The following is an 18,290-nucleotide window of genomic DNA, read 5'->3' on the forward strand; positions in this document are numbered from 1 at the left end:
GTGAATACAATAAAAAAACAATCATTAACATATTAATAAATAAATAAATAAATAAATAAAGAAGACAAAAATGATATAAACGAAACGAATAATATTAAATCGAAGGGATCCACAAGGATATTATCGATTTTGTTATTTGACAAAGTACATTGTCGTTCGTAAAATAAATCTACGAAAATATCAGCATCCAATAGCTTATATTCCTAACTCCTTACCCCCCACCCCCAACCCCAACCCCCGCTTTCCCCAACCCTTAACGCGTAGTCTTGAATTTTCGAACGTACTCGTCGTCTTTCCTACCAACCCCGAACCCAATGTCCTCCTACTCCTTCACCGACTCAACACGATTCCCCTCCCCTCCCCACCCCTCCCCATCCCTCCTCCTGCCACAACGATAAGAATGGGAAAGAAGGAAGTCTCTTTCTTTGTAGGACAGGAAGAAAACGTGACTCCCTGATTCGTGCAAGTCGCGTATCGCGACATATTGTGCTCGTTTTCTTTCTCCCACCCAAAAGTGGATTTTACAGAAAAATGTCACGAGAAAAAGAAAGATGAGAAAGAAGGATAGGAAGAAAAGATAGACGAACCAAGGGCTAAGGGGGTGGTTCGGATGATGGGTGGAAGAAAAGAGGAAGAAAAGAAGGGATAGAAAAGGGAGTTGGTTAGAGGGTGAAAGGATGGATAGGTGAGTGGGTGGAAGAGGATAAGAAGAAGAGGTGGAAAGGAAGGGAGAAAGAGGGTGGGTGGGGGGGGGTTAGACGTATAGATCGGAATATGTATGAACCGACCTACCGTGAGATCGTGTTTTCCGGAATCCTTGCATCTGAGTTGCATCTGAGTTGCAACACAGCCCAACATTTCCGTCTTTCTCTTTCTCTCTTGCTGTATATATGTGTGTGTGTGTGTGTGTGTCTCTCCCTTCGTAAGCAGCTTTTAGGGGATTGCATGGGAAGAGCAACGAATAGACGAAAAAAAAATCGGAACCCGGTTAGACAAACGGAAAAAAATATTTTTCTTGACAATTTTCGGGACCCACAGGGTGAAAGACGAAATAATGAAAAACGAAAAATACATAATTTTAAATTTGCAAATATGAATTAAAAAAAGGTATCATCGGTGCAAATAACGTTGTGTAAAAATACGAATAGTTAAACTCAATCATTCATCGTTTATCTGATATAATACGAATTTTGGTGGATTCGTTTTAAAAGAAAAAGAAAAAAAAAAATAAATAATATGATTTATGTATATTAATTTTTTATTGTAATAAAAAATTTGTTTTTCAATACATCATGATAATAAAATAAAATAAAATAGTTTAATTCGTTAGGGTATTTAATACGTTTGAATAGGTTAAACTCGAATTTAATCCTATAACGACAGGGAGTAGAAGCCGATAGTACAGAACGGACAATCGGATAATGAGTGTTCAACCGGTAATGAGCTTATTCGTAATTACGCACTACGTTGGCTACTATTGCACATGGAATAATAGTTATTCGACGATCATAGCCAGCTAACGCGACACTTCGGCCAATAATGATAATCGATTATGTCAAACTCTCTCTCTCTCTCTCTCTCTCTCTCATCGACACACGTTACACACACCGATTGTTATTCGCTAAATTTATTTATCTTACGATCCCCTATTATAATACCAATTAAATTTCGATCGTTGCCGTTGCCAATTAAAAGTCACCCATTAATTTATATATTTTTCTTTTTTTTATTAAAAGATAATAAGTTTCGAGAAATTTTGTAATATAGATATGATTAATAAATTATACAAAGTGTTTGAGATTTCATTCAAGTGATCAAACGATGATCAGTTTATATAATTTATGAAAAGTATTGGATACAAAGAAATTGTTTTTTAAAATCTATTATAAAATTTATAACACGCGAATTGTAAGTCATTTAATTTTCTCTTCAAACAATCTATATAAATATATCTCGTTTGATTTAATATATTTTTAAATATTTCAGTATTATTATAATTGAAGTTTTTCCATTTCCATTTGGTTATCTTATATTAAAAACTAAAAGAATATAAAACAAAATAAAAAAAACGTAATATATTCGATTATAAAAGTTTAATAAACTTTTCAAGTAAAATTAGCATTACCTGTAGTAATTCATTTTTCTCTCTCTCTCTCTTTTCTTTCCTTTTTTATTTTTTTATTATTATTACATTCTTTCTACTTTCATTTATCTTCTAACTATTTTCTTAAGAAAAAAAACAAAAAAAAAAGAAAGAAAAAAAAAAAAAATTCTTAATTCTTTTTTCCCCTCTATCTTATCTTGATCTTACTATCTTACTTATTCTTTTCTTTCTTGTTTTTTTGTTCTATCTCAACGGAAACGCGAACGTGAACGTGAACGTTTCGTTCTTTTACTCGAGACACGAGGGCAAAACTTTTAACGTAACTTTCTTACTATACCTTGCACCGACACATTTGCTATCTTCCTTTAACTAACACCACTTTCAAGAATAAAGATTTGCACCGAACTTTTAACATCATTCTACTTGTATCGTGATATAGCTTCTTAGATAATGGAACTTAGACCGATTATTATTATTACTATTATTATTAGAAGTAAAAGTTAGAAGAAGAATAAGAAGAAGACAGAACATGAAGAAGAAAATTAATTAGGTCGATCGTTAAATATTCATTTATTATTCCAAAGTTATATTATTTTTTTCAATCTTAACTCTTTAAACAAAACTTAGATTTATTTTTCAAATCACGTTATAATAATCGTTAAATCAAATATTAATCAAATCTCGACATTACAACAAAATGAATTTATTATTAAAAAAAAAAAAGTCTTCCTGTGTGTAAGTGTGTGTGTGTAAAATTTTAATTAAAAAAGTTTCAATATCGAAACAAATTTGTGCAAACCTGAGTAAAATCAATGGAACAAGAACCCATTCTCATTCCCGTTTGCAATTTGAAATAATTTCTATTATATTTAGAACAAAAGAAAAAAATAAATCTAAGAAAAAAAACAGAGTATTAAATATTTTCGTCATAATATATACGAAAGATGATAGATTTTTTTTTTTGAATTTTTCTATTATCGAATTCATTCGATAATATTCAATGAGAGACTCCACTTTCTAACGCTACGTAAGGTCACGAATTAAAAGACCAATCGCAAATTAGTATCAAGTGCAACCTGTTGCACCCTCGTTCTCATTCGTTTCGTTTCGTTTGAGTGAAAGAGAGAGATAGAGATAGAGATAGAGAGAGAGAGAGAGAGAGAGAAACGGACTTTGGTTTTAAAAGCTACGAGGATTGATTTTTCTCGAGAGATTACTCGACAGTACGTATCCAAACTCACCCCCCCCCCCTCTCTCTCCACCTACCCCCTCTTTCTCTTTCTCTCTTTGATTATCCTTTTTTTTATCTATCTATCTATCTATCTATCTATCTATCTGTCTATCCGTATATCCATTTGTTTTTTCCTTTCCTTTCCTTTCCTTTTTTGTATGTCTTTTTTTTTTCTGTATTTTTTTCTTTTTTTTTACATTCCTCTTACTATCACGTAGTGACGAGTAACGAGATGCTCGTTAGGCAACTAACGAATTGTTTGGACACAATCCAAACATGGGGCTCAAGCAAATTTGATTAATATATTTTTTATCATTAGAGATAGCGAATCTCTAATCATTTTTACTCTTTGGAAAATTCTAATCACCTCTTTTCTTTTTTTGGTTTTGTTATTTTTAACCCTTTGACTGTTATGGACGCATATATGCGTTTGGTAAAATGTTGCAAGCGTGGTTTATCATCGACACATATAACGTGATTTGTCAATATTAATGTAATATTGGTTTTGCGTATTGATTATTGTTGTTTATCTTATCACATGAAAATTGTATTAAGTAACAAAAACTTTCATTATTAATTATATAATTTATTATTAGAGAATTTGGTGTGTTAATAATATCAATCAATGGAAACAGTCGCACTAATAATAAACTATTTTGTCTTTAGAAAACACTACAGTTAAAAGTATTCAGCACTCAAAGGGTTAATTAACACTAAACGTACCGAAATTTAATATATATCTATTTCTACGTGAGGTAAAAAAATATTATAATTCTATTTTCAGATAGAGAATGAGAATTTTTTGTCAATTGGATAATGAACAATATATACCTTTTTTTGATTTATAAATGAATAATGTACATTTCACCGAATTGTTTACAAATTACATTATCCGGTCATTTGACCGCTCATGATATGGTACGTTTAATGTTAATATTCTAATTTTATAAAAAAAAAGAAGAAAAAATATAATACTAATGATATTGAATCAATTATTTTCGATCAATTTGATCATTTGTTACCGCTGACGTAATTAAAAATAATTAATGTAATCCTAATTTAAAGTCATTCATTAATTATTTATCATCATCTTTCGTTGAATATAAAAACAAAACAAAATTTATTAAATTTGATTTAATGTCACTAATTATTATAATTACTGCGGATAATATAATAAATCGATTAATTAATTATACGTATTATTGATATAGATGTATCTATTTAATTATATTCCCCCGTATCATCGATCGGGTATATTATATATATTCGATCTAATTAATATAAATCGTTTAAATTAATTAATGAATATAATATCGACGTAAATATCAAATTGTGTACAATAATTGTTATTAGAATTAACAATTTTTATAAACTTCTACGAAACGAAGCATGTCTCGTCAAATCGTTCGGAAAATAAAACGAAATAAATCCGATCAAAAAATGTTGATTTTTTGATTCGTCGTTTTTAGAAGAAAAAAAACAGAAAAAAACCTACTCGACAAATCGTAATGCAATAACGTTTTAACCCTTTGCACTTTCAAATTATACTCCACTTTGGTTACCATGAGTTTCCAACGTTTTTTAATGTTTTATTTGACAATTTAAAATGTGTAAAAATGGGAAGAAACGCAAATTCAATTAAATACTAGTGTTGTTTTTCATTTACACTATCATTGTATTTTGTTATTATCAATGGGTAGGACATCTCTTGAGATAAAAACAATTTACGTCCAAACCGTATCTACGTTTATAAAATGTCAATTGATTTTAGACGTATAAAGTAAAATTTTGCTAATCGATAAAAAACAATTAACTAATAGTAAGTGTCTCGATGTATAAATGAAATTACTTTCCGAACGATTCAATATAATATATATTACAGTATAATATACTGTATAGTATATTAGTTATAAATATACAGTTATAGTATATATATATTACCGCAAAAGACCGAAGTTGTTTAATGTCAAGATTCACATGGTGAATTGTTAACATATACCAAATACATCAGTGAAAGATCGAACATTTAGGTTTATTCTTATACTTCCATTAATATTTCGGACATATACCAAACGGTCATGTGAATATTGACATTATCTAATTTCGGTTTCTCACAGTGTGGTACTATTTATATAAATTGAAATAATTCTAGAATAGATAAATAATCATTCTATTCGACATATGTCCTTATCACTCGTATATAACTATCTTATTTAGTACATAACGTTCAGAAGTAACGTTCTTTTATCTACATTTCGATAGGAATGGAAGGATCGATAAAGAATTTTTATTCGGGTGTATGTTATACACGTCCTAGTTCTATTACGCTCGTCGGAGCACTATATCGATTAGCACTACCGGGTGTCTACGATATACACACTCACTCGTACACACGTATATTCATATATATATATGTTTTGTGTAAACCTGGTGTTGCTGTTGGTACTGCAATTGGAACGAGAGATTCTTCTCCCTCGACGAGAATGAATAAGAGGGAAAGAGATAGACTCACGATAAACACACAAAACGATCCTGACCAGTACTCTACGATTTATTACACACGCGTGAATATTAAACGGAATATCGAACGTTTATCATCCTACATAACATATCTTTCATACACACATACACATATATATATATATAGATGTTTCTATCTTTTTTACCATTTTTTACACGTTTACATAATCCTAAATCGAGAAATTCTTTTATCTCGATAAATGAATAAAAAACTTAATTAACATAAAATATTTTTACTATTGCGTTACCGATTTCAAATGTGTTATATAATCTAAACGATCGTATTTTTTTTATAATTAACATCCTGAGGATTAACAATAAACATTCCTTCCGCATAAGGACTAGATGATTTAGTTTTAACCAGATGAAATCCTTTAAATTTTCTATCAACTCGATCCCCAGCTAAAACAGCCGGATATCTTGGTGGGCACAGACCCAAAAGGTAGGAAAAAAAACCCGGACAAGGCCAAGCCCAAAAACCATTATTCGAGTTAATGGATTCGGCAAAATATTCTGCAGATCGATGATGATTACAACCAAACGGATTTCGGTTTTCCCAACAACCGGGTTGATTAATACCACCGTTCATGTAAAAATCAATATGACCGCATGGCTCAACTTTGCCTTGAATAAAAGCATTAGTATGATAAACGTCAACGAAATTAGCATCGGTAGGATCTAATTTGTCTTGTGCACTAACTGTTACGAATAACGGCATTGCTGGATCCAATCCAGTTATCCTGTCCAATTGATAAGGTTTAAGATAATTAGCTGAGAATGCAGGCACGTGTGCGCCCAAACTGAACCCAATGACGTGTAAATCCTTGGCACCGTGAAACTCTAATCTTCGTATTAATTGTGCGAGACATTCACCGACGTGTTGAACATTGTGAACAGCTATCGGATAACATGGTCCAACAGCTAACCTATGCCAATCGATAGCAATCAAATTGTATTCGCCCTTTTTCAAATATTCATCTCTAACATCGATCAAACTACTCAATTGCATATCAGAATTATAACCGTGAACTATGATCTTCGTTGGATTAGAAGAATCGAAGTTAGTGTCGTCTAAATTCGAATCGGTATCTGATACAACTATACGTTGTCCTTTATATAGATTTTTTCTAGTATATAAAAAGAACGTCACTTCGTCGTCTGGACAGGTTTGATTGGTGTTCACTAAACAAGGTCCTATGAAGTAATCCTTACTAATGTCATTGTCAACGTTACCGATCACTATATTGTTACTATCTTGGACAGCATCGATCTTATTTATTGACAAGATTAAACAAAATACGATAGTTGTTAACAATCTGTTTATCGGATTATAACTATTTCTATTTCTTGTCGTATTAATAATAGTCGTATTCTCGTGAGACGTCATCTTCCAAGATTTTCTTCTCATTGATCCAAGTTTTCTCAAACTTGAGAAAAAGTAGTAGAAGAAGAAGAAGAGGAAGAAAAAGCTGCTGCTGCTGCTGCTGCTGTTAATACTGTTGAAGACTTCTCTAGTTATATATCCTCCTCCTTCTTCGTTAATGTTGTTTTTGTTCTTTTTCTCCTCTTCCTCTTCCTCTTCCACCTTCTCCTTATTATTTTTAGCTTGATCTTTCTTCTTATTCTTCGTGTCGTCCTCTTTGAAGTGTAATAAGTGGAACAGAAATAGTAGCAAGTGTAGAACTTTGTCGTACGAGCTTCGCGACGAAACTGTCCACAGTGAAACGTGTTGCTTGTAGCTGCTCAGGGAAACTTCACGATGGATAAGCACGTATCGAGCGCACCTCCACCACGAGCTTCGAATCCCTAAAGAGAGGTATAACAACACACCGATACCGAGACATCTACGATTTTTTAAAAGGACGACGGTCGAACCGATCAGTTTATATGTGTTTGTTTGTTTGTTGTGTGTATGTGTATATACAGTGCTCAACAAAATAAATTATTGAATTCAATCATAAGATTGTAATCTTATTTATATTTATCAGTGAATCTATTAAATATATGATTTATTGTTTTATATATATATATTTTATTTGGCGTATATATAGATTGATTTGACGTATAATAATATTCTATTGTTCTTTTTTGTTTTTTTTTTTTATTAAATTAAATTAATTCAAAGTAGTTTGTAATTATAAGAACTTATGCTTTTTATGTATATTTTTAATTGACTTTAAATGTAACTATCGAATAGCAAGTTTAAGTATACTGCATAGTGATTGAGTAAGCTAATATTTTTTTTAGTATGCATTTGTTTTTAACTATTAATTATTTTTGTTAAAATATTTAAATATATATATATATATAAAAACACATTAAAAATAATTGTAATTTATGCCAATAACACAATTCGTCACTGTATATACATACTTCATAAATATAATACATACATAAATATTTGAATCTATAAGGTGATTCGATTATAATTATTCAAATTTATATTTTTGTACAAAAAAAAAAAAAGAAAAAAACACAAATTTATTTAACTAAACATACATTTTAAATAAATAAAATCTATTGAAAAACTACAAATTCATATCGAGACTAATAATATAATCAAATTCTTATCATATATCTAATATATGATAAGATAATATATCTTATAGATAAGATAAGATTTCTTATCTTTGAATTAATTTTCATATAAACTATATTGAAAACATATTAACGTTTAATATAACATATCAAATAATAATTGAATCACCCTATATATGAACTTCCATATACACTGTGATACGTAATGCGTGAAAGTGACGTATGTGTGAGTATGATCATATACGTCTCTTGGTGGATACTAACTATAATGTAAGATAGTATAGTTCGATTAATGCACACGATGTATAGCACAATTGACAATGATTATGACCGTGACAGTATGAACAGTAAATTAATTCTTGGAATTGTTATTCTACCAACGTTGACAAATAGGATGTTTAAAAAAATACTATTACGTTGAAATTGATCGTTTTTCTTTGTTTGTTTTTAAATGACGATCGATCGGAGGAAGAAAAAATTCTGAAAAAAAAATATAAAAAAAAAATAAACGAAGTAAGAAACAATGAAGGGGGGAAAAAAAATGTTATTAGCGGCCAAGAATGAATCCTCGTTACGTTTAACGATCCGTTTCATTTCCTCCGTTCCCGTTTGTAGATCGAAATTGGTGCGGTTACGAAATCGCTGGTTGGAAATGGTAATGAGATGCATTTGAAAGAGCGTTTGCGGTTAGAAAGAGAGTAGTCGCACTAGTGAACTGGCCAATTAGAAGTCGATGCCTTTGATTTACACTGCGGACAAGACAATCTCGTTCGCGTGACTAACTATACTAACATCGAAGCTTGCTTTGAATAATGCGATAACTATTTTACTTTCCTTAGATATGTTTTCCAAGTGTTATATACACGTGTTAATAGCTATATATGTTCAAAAAACAAACTAAACAAAAAATTGTTCCTTTGGTAGAAAGAAAAGTTCACTTGTTTATAAATAATAATTATAATTTTATTCATCAAATCATATCCCGAATTCTTTTCTAGAGAGAAAAACTCTTTAAATGAATTTGTTTATATTAAATTGTTTATAACAATATGTTTATTTGTTTATATTAAATTGTTTATAACAATGCGTTTAAAAAATGGAGAATAATTTACCTTTTAATACAGTGTTTTTATCAAGTCTCTACGACTATTAGTTCCATAGATATCCCCACGTAAATTAAAGATGTGAATTGTTTATTTAATAATAAAAAAGTAATTTTTGTTAGTAACTATGTATCAATTTACGTCATTTTATTAATCGATCACACGATCTGAATACTTATTCTATCAAAATAGGATGAATATAGTTTGAAAGAATTTACTTCACATAATTGTTTATAACAAATTGATAATTAATTATTAAAAATATGTTTAAAACGTAGAGAATGTTTTGACCTTTAAAATGGTGTATTAATCAAGTCTCTACGATTTTTAGTTTTCGAAATATTATTATGTAAATGAAATAGATTTACGTTGACCCACTGACCTACATAATTTCATTCAAAGTGTGTCAATGACCCAGTGACCTATATAAATTCCAAGAATTTACGCACGCTTATTACTACTACTATTACTACGCGAACAAATGTTGAATGAATTATAAATGAAAATCTTTTTTCCCTTATATCTTCGGAACGGAAAATCGTAGAGACTTGATAGAAGCACCATTTTAAAGCATTAATTATCCTCTATTTGTTTAAACAATTCAATTATATTGTTATAATAAAATCAATTTTGTTAATAATTTTTAAAACATCAATCTTTTCTTATTTCATGCCTTTAAAACGAAAATTTGTAGGGACTTGATAGAAGCACCTTTTTAAAGCATTAATTATCCTCTATTTATTTAAATAAACCAATCACATTGTTATAATAAAATCAACATTGTTAATTTTTTTTCTAAATCGAATTTTCTTCTCTTCTTTCTTAACATTTCGTGATAAAGACATAATTAAAATGAAATTATTGGAATTTTTCTTATGATAACGTTAATTTTAATTTGTTTATTAAAAAAAAACAAAGTAAATCAGCAATATAAGAAAATCTAAAATTGGAAAAATCTTTTCTCGCAATAGGAATAAATCTACGATGAAATAATTAAAATCATTTATCAACATTTTGTCGGTTTCTCATTGTTCTTCTAATCATACGTCTAAACTATGTATAATTCGAGCCACATATAGGCTCATAATCCTGATTACCATGAAAGCTTATTATCGGGCAATTATCGACACACTTAATTGTGTACAATAGATCTATGCATACTACATTGATGATAATCCTAATTAAAGATGGGAGCTTTATCATTCGGCAATTAGTATCTATTCTTTTATACTAGATTAGAAAATAATTAGATGAAAAAAAAAACAAAAACATATTTAACAAGATAATTAATAAAACGACAGTTGTTATAAGAACGATAATAATTTTAATAAAAAGTTAAAAACTATTTGTTTTAAAAGTAAAAAATTCGTGAAAGTGAATATCAAATGAAAGAGAAAGAGAGAAAGAGACAGAAAGAGAGAGAGAGAGAGAGATAGAGAGAAACGTGCCGACAATGTTGGTGAAACTTGTCTCTGCGTTTTCATCGGCTAGGACAATGGTTCTAAACTTTCGCGGTGTTACGTTCGGTGAATTTCGATTAGTTTTAAAAACACTTTTACATTCAAACAAACGTCCTAATTACGTTCACTACCAAGTAATTATCACTATAAGAAAGTCTATTGACCTACATTATGGCACACTCGTTTTGAATTATTTTCGATTTTTATCAACAATCATAAATATCATTTTCTTTTTTTAAATCTTCACTTTTGTAAACAACACTTCCGACATATTTTTACGATCTATCGAACATTTATTTATCCACATATTATACATTTTTTCTTTTTTAAATCATGTTAGTGTAATATTCATATATTTTTCTCTTTTAAAAAATCATATTAATTATAATAAACTGTATAACTCTCGCATATATGTTTTTTTTATTCTTTTATAAATAAAATCTAGAAAAATAATATTACGAAAAATCATTAGAGATTTTTATTCGAATTAAATAGTAATTATTTGAAAAATATTTACGAGAGAAATGAAACGATATAAAAAAAAGAAAAAGAAAAAGTTAAACACGGAGTATAAAAAGTTTATAATACTTTCGCGTATGAATATCATATTCACAAAAGGAATTTTGTGAAACTCGAAGTTAGTTAATTGCCGTGCAACCAATGCTACCTAAATTATACGGTATTATTGCATTGTACAAACGAAAGATGCATCGATGCAAGTTAACGTGCGTTTCCGCATGCGAAATTATTTCGATACCGGTTTAATTGTGATTGTTAGAAGTCCATAATAATTTCGTTGATAACAATTCAAATCGAATTCGATTTAATAAAAGAAATTTTACATTAATAATTGCTCCGGCGAGAACCGTTTATTTGAAAATTATTCAACGATAATAAAAAAAAAAAAAAAAAAAAAAAAAAAAAAAAAAAAAAAAAAAAAAAAGAAAAGAAAAATAAAACAAACAAAAAGTAGAGACGCGTAAAAATAAATACGATGAAAATGGAAAGAATGAAAAAATGGGGTGGAAAGAAAAAAGAGAGAGAGAGAAAGAGACTGTGACGAAGAAATGTGACAACAAAATAATATTTAAATCTAATCATAAGTAACTTTCGTATTTTTTTTATCAGACATTCATTTTCTTTTCATTAAAATAACAACATTTATATTAATTTATTATATACGATATTCGCGCCATTAATTAACCCATTCGAGACGGTGATTTTTTTCGAATGGTCTCCAAGAGCGATTCATTTTTCTATTGACACCATTAATACGTAACAAAAGCAATGCAGAATTGTATTTGTCTGTATTTTACAGGTATTAATAATACAAGAAAAGTCTTACCTCGACGACTACTTTACTCAGAATAACTGATAATAACTCATTACTACTATTGCATAACTGGTGTGCACTCGGTCTCGAATGAGTAAAGTAAACTGCATCGGAAGTTACTTATGAGTATCAATCTAATACTAAAAGGACACTATGAAAAAAAAAAAAACAAGCCAAAACAGAAAAATACAAAATTTGTTTTACCATGATAACGGTGGGTGGTAACATGAAAATTCGTATCTCGTTCTCGAGGGTCCATCGATTTAGAAAAAAATAGAAAAAAGATATATATATATATAGAAATAGAAAAAGAAGGATAATAGGAGGAAAAACTAAAAGAAACGAAGAAGGAGAAAAAGAAAGAAGAAGAGGGGAGAGGGGTGTATAGAAGGAGAAGGAGAAGGAATAGAAGGGGTGGAGGGGGGTGGAAGAAGTTTGTAAAAGAAAGACGTACGACGTGACCGAAGCAAGCTGCCTCAAATGCCGAAGGGAACGTTTCGTGTAGATTAAAAGACAGCGCCCTACGGCCTTAATTTCCGTCCTACGAATAATTCAAGCATTTTCTATCTCTCTCTCTCTCTCTCTCTTTCTCTCTTTATGTCTTTCTGTCTTTCTCATACAAATATATACTCTCTTATTATTTTGTACTCTCTCATTCATTCACTCATTTACTCTCTCTCTCTCTCTCTTTCTCTAATTCTCTGTCATTTATTCTCTCTCTCTAATTCTCTTTCTCGTATTCTCGTACTCTCTCATTCTCTCACTTATTCACTCTCTTCTATATTATTTCATACTTTCTCACTTAACTTTTTTCATTCTTTTTTACACACACACACACACACACACACACACTTTTTCACACTCTCTTTTTCTTTTCTCTCTCTTTCTTCTTCTCATATCTTCTTTCTTACTTTTTTCTTTTTTATATATATTTATTTTAATTTTTATTCTTTTCGATTTTGTTTATACATTCTTTCTCCGTTCGTTATTTGTTTTTTTTTTCCCCTACTATATTTTGATGTATAAAAAAGGGAGATCAACAAGAATTTGATAAATCCGAGGGGTCAGAGGGGGGGGGGCGGTGGGAGGGATTTCTCTCTTCTCAAGTTTACACTCGTCGTAGACGCGAAATTCTAATAAATCTTGCAACGTCCTACCCGTTATCAAGTCTACTTCGCTCCATTAAATCGGAGTACTACGACACAGCAACTTTCTCAAACCCCCCCCCCCTGCCTCACCACTATATCTTCTTCCCTCTCTCTCTTTACTCATCTACAACCTTCCTCTCTCTTTATCTTAGGTAGATGAAACGTCGAATAGAAATTTGAAATTCTCCCGCATTAACCTCCGTAAACTTTGGTGACTTAACACGAATGACTAAACTTTTTTTTCTTAATTAATTCTAATTAAATTCTATCTCTCTCTTAGAATTTTTTATTAAATACACGCAATACGTATGTATATATATATATACATGAGAAGAATTATTATTATGATTTATCATGCAAATGATTCGAAATTAAATATGAAAATATTAACGAACGAATATATATTCAGATCTACCAATTCGTTCGTTCGTTTATTTATTTATTTATTTATTTATTTATTAATTAATATTAAAAAAATAATTGTTCATTAAAATAATTGTGTCAGACGGATCTCCTAATATTATATAAAAATGATATTGATGAAAAGTCAAAGGATCTTGGATTTGTATACTAACAAATTTTACAATGATTATCTTTGGTATATGCAAAACGAATAAATATTTGATTTTTAAGCCGAGAACACACACACCCACACACAAAACGTAAAGGTTCGAGCTATTATAGGGGTTTGGTGATCGCGATAGTGCGTCCTTTGATCATTGGCTCGACCCTCGTCCTCCTCTTCCCCAACCCACCATCCTCTTTTCTCTTTCGAAGTGAGGTGGTGGTAGTAATGGGTGGTGGTGATATTTTCCTCGTGGAAAAACAATATTGCGTATAAATCTTTACAAAACGAAACGTGCAAAACGAAATGTAACACGGGAAAGCAGCTTTTATGTTATAATCGTTGGAAAAATATGATTCATTTATCCAACATAATTGAAAATTGTATCAAACTCTATTGCGTAATTCCGCAATGCAAACAAATATCATACAATACGTCCACGTAAATATTTTTATTACGTACATTCGATCATAATAATAATAATAATAATAATTACTATTATTATTTTCTCATTTAAATTCATTCGTAAAGATTTTTACGCGCGTATAAAATAAAACAAAAAGAAAAAAAAAACCCTTTTTTTAAATTATCTAATATGTTTCGATGTTTTTAAACAAGCAAAATAAAATAAATACGAGCATAAATATACACACACACACACACACACACATAGATAGATATTTGTCTAAATTTTTGGTGTGTTAAAGTTAATGATTTTAATTTATTAAAGAAATATTTTGTATATTATCAACTATACACACATGTTACCTCTGTCAAATTATTAATTATTAAATTTATTTCCAAAATTTGGATAAAAATGTGTAATATACATTTTAATTAAATAAATTTAAAAGAATAGATGTGTACATTTATTCTCGATATGTGAAAGAAGGAGGAAACGAAAAAGAAAAAAAAACAATGAAATAGGACCGGACAATGAGAATGACGACGAGGACAACAACTCGCAACAATAATGACGACATAGAAAACATTGATCGCGCGGAGCGGTTCGGGTAAAACGGAGGGTGAATTTTCGTGACTTACATGGGAAGCTGACAGGGGGGTGAGTCTGAGCATTGTGCGCGTTATGGGGGTGCCTCGGGGTCGAGGCTCGTTGTCTACAAAAGCAGAAAACTGCTGCTGTAATCAGACCAGTCATAGACAGGAGCAAGAAAACGAAGGCAGCTGCGAACCAGGTCGTTTGCATGCCCAGGATCGTTGATGCCTCGGAATCTGAAACAAACAATTCATTTTTGTTAACAATTAAACTATTCATTAACAATGTTATTATATAGAAAAATGTTCGAGATCAATTGAATTTATCGAATATATTAAAAAATAAAGTTTTTATATATATAATTAATAAATATATATATATATTATATTAATGAAAACTTTTCTATATAAAAAAAAAGAAAAGAATATATAAATATATAATATATTACACGTATGTGGACGCGTATGTAATGTACGTCCGTAAGTTTCTATCGTATTGGAAATGAAATTTGAAATGAAATGAAATGAAACGAAATCAATCAAACATCGAATAGAAAAATATTTGTTTTCCCTTTTTGTTTTTTTTTTTTTAAATAAATTTGACTAGCAATTTTTCGTAGTTACAAAACAATGGTATTTCCTATTGGAAAATTTGTATTTTATATTTGTGTAACCCCATGTATTTTCTGACACTTCGTCGAAAGTTACAAGAGAACAACATACGTTCGTTCCTACGTTAGTTCGTTCGTACGTTCGTTCGTTCGTTCGTACGTTCTCGTTCGGTTGGTTTTCGATCAGATTTCCACGATTGAAATCCAATTCTTGCACACGCATACATACGAATCTAATGAGTTTTACCGATCGTTACACGAAACGACGAGAGATTTTCGTAGTAATCTCATTTTCCTGGGCATGTAGTACGAACTGGAATACGAGCCAACGTAAATGGAAGGTGAATATCTCCTTCGTATAAAAGGGAAAAAATGTAATTTTTCTGATCGTTCCAAGCAACGAGCTCTTTGCTTGACGCTAATGCACCGAGATAAACGATTAAATTTTCCTATGAGAATCTAACCGCAATACGGGAAATTGACTTGAACCGAATCTATCTAATGCATTTACACGTGTTTTCAACAAACAACTGTTACGAATTAAAAAAGTCATTCGAAAGGAGAATATACACATCCTATTTCTTTTATAAATCATACGTAACTTGTATAAAAGTAATCTTGTATAAAATTATAATTTAATGTGCTATTAAAAATTAATGAACAGACAAAAAAAAATATTCTACATTTATCGAACTGTGTAATATTTTGTTGTCCCTAAAAATATAATATATATATATATATATATATATATATATATATAGCAGAAAAATTTCGAATGTTATTATTATTATATAAATAAATATCTGCTTTAAATTTTCTTGAAAAAGAAATCAAAATGAAACGACAATAATTAAAAATTATGCCAATAATTCAAATAATTACAAATACTATTATATAAATATAATTTGAATGAATTTTACGTAATACATAATAGAAATGTGTATTTATTAAATGCATAGTAGTATAACGTAACACATAGATTTAAATAGTAAAAGAGAATGAATGAAAATGTTGAGAAACAAGTATATTGTATTTCGTTGGTCGATAATAGGATATAGTCTTTTTTTTTTCTCCCTGGGAAACTATAAACACGCAGGTTAGTTTCGTTATACGAAGAAAGATCGATGATATAACCTAGACGAGAAGGTACAACTGAGTACTGTGACACGAACTCACTTCGTGGTATTACATTTTGTAACGATTACGGAACACGAATGATACCGAAGCTTTTTCCCTTGTATATACGTTAAGGTAACTTTAATGTTTTATGACGTAAACATGGTTCGAATCTGGTCGATAGGAAAAAAGTGTAAACAGAGGTAGAAAAATAGAAGAGGAAGAAAGAACAAAAATGAAAGTGAGTAAGAGAGAGAGAGAGAGAGAGAGAGAGAGAGAGAGAGAGAGAGAGAGAGAGAAAGGATGGGAAATGAAGAATAAAAAATAATAAATAATAAATATATACGGAATAACAACAAAATTCTTTTCATTTTTCTACTTTTACGTAAAACAAAAAAAAATCAGTTCGTTAAAAATGACAGAATGGCATCTTCTTTCCGACGTTTCGTGTATAGATCTTTTCATATCAATTATTTTTTATTTTTTTTTTTAATTTTTATTCGTGTTATCTTAAAATTGAAAGAATGATATTACAATGATTAATGTTAGAACGTTTAATAATATGTTAGAAAAAATAATGTATTATATAATATTTTACTTATGTAAATTTAATTAGGAAAAATATACAAATTATTATATATATATATATATGAAATAACAATTGATTTAAATAGATTTCACAAACATAGAATGTAGAAATTTGTAACAAAGTTTATTATGAATTTGTAATTAAATTAAATGTTAACATATTACATATACATGCACACACAAACACATATATATATATATACGTGTGGGTGTAACATGCATTGTACAATATATAGATGTTACAATGAATGAAATTAAATAAAATCAAATATCCACATACGGTTGCAGGATACTCGAATAAATGAGATAAATTAAACATGATATCATATATTGATTATAAAAAAAAAAAATAAATAAAAAAATTAATTTAACAAACTTACTGGCACAGAGAGTGGAGGTTGCTTCATCGGAACCATCGCCACAATGATTGACACCGTCGCAAAGTAGATCCGTTTCTATGCAAAATTCGTTTTGAGTACAACGAAAATCCTTGCAGGTGTGTTCTGTAAGAAAAAACAAAAAAGAACAACGTACAAAATATTTTTCGTCCAAATGTTTATTCAATTTTTATTTGTATCTCTCCTCGTTTTAAGGAATGATTGAGTGAGTGAGTGAGTGAGTGAGTGACAGAGACAGAGAAAGAGAGAGAAAGAGAGAGAGAGAGAGAAGTAATGAGGAAGTGGTGTAAGGTGGGGTAAGAAAAAAAAAAGAAAAAAATATCACGGTTTGTCGACAGGTAGGGTAGTAGCTGCTACCCTCATTGAGGGGTCGCACAACCCCTCGACTCGAGGACTCTCTGTCAGGCGTCGAAGCTTGAATGATAGGCTAGTTTGAAAACGTGCACACTGTACTTTTGGATTAACGTTTTCTATAATACTGATTTTCGATTAGATATATAGAGATAATTTAAATGGATCAAACAGATAAGATAAGTAATATTTATATCAGCCTTTTTGTTTTTGTTTTTTTTTTTTTTT

At 29.8% G+C, this 18,290-nt stretch overlaps 1 protein-coding gene across 2 annotated transcripts in view; it reads right to left on the reverse strand.

The window, feature by feature from the left end:
* Positions 1–3,480: 3,480 nt before the first annotated feature.
* Positions 3,481–18,290, reverse strand: part of LOC106787545 — a 143,311-nt gene continuing 128,501 nt past the window's right edge. For both annotated transcript variants that reach the window (XM_014749969.1, XM_014749970.1), the window contains exons 4-6: positions 17,694–17,816; positions 15,047–15,235; positions 3,481–7,661 (exon numbers count right to left, since the gene is read on the reverse strand). In XM_014749969.1, the coding sequence (XP_014605455.1) occupies positions 6,127–7,661; positions 15,047–15,235; positions 17,694–17,816 (1,847 nt within the window). In that variant the 3' untranslated portion in view covers positions 3,481–6,126. The remainder of the gene's footprint in view (positions 7,662–15,046; positions 15,236–17,693; positions 17,817–18,290) is intronic.

This window comes from Polistes canadensis, unplaced genomic scaffold, assembly GCF_001313835.1.
Source record: "Polistes canadensis isolate GaletaPanama2010 unplaced genomic scaffold, ASM131383v1 scaffold_104, whole genome shotgun sequence".
NCBI lineage: Eukaryota > Metazoa > Arthropoda > Insecta > Hymenoptera > Vespidae > Polistes > Polistes canadensis.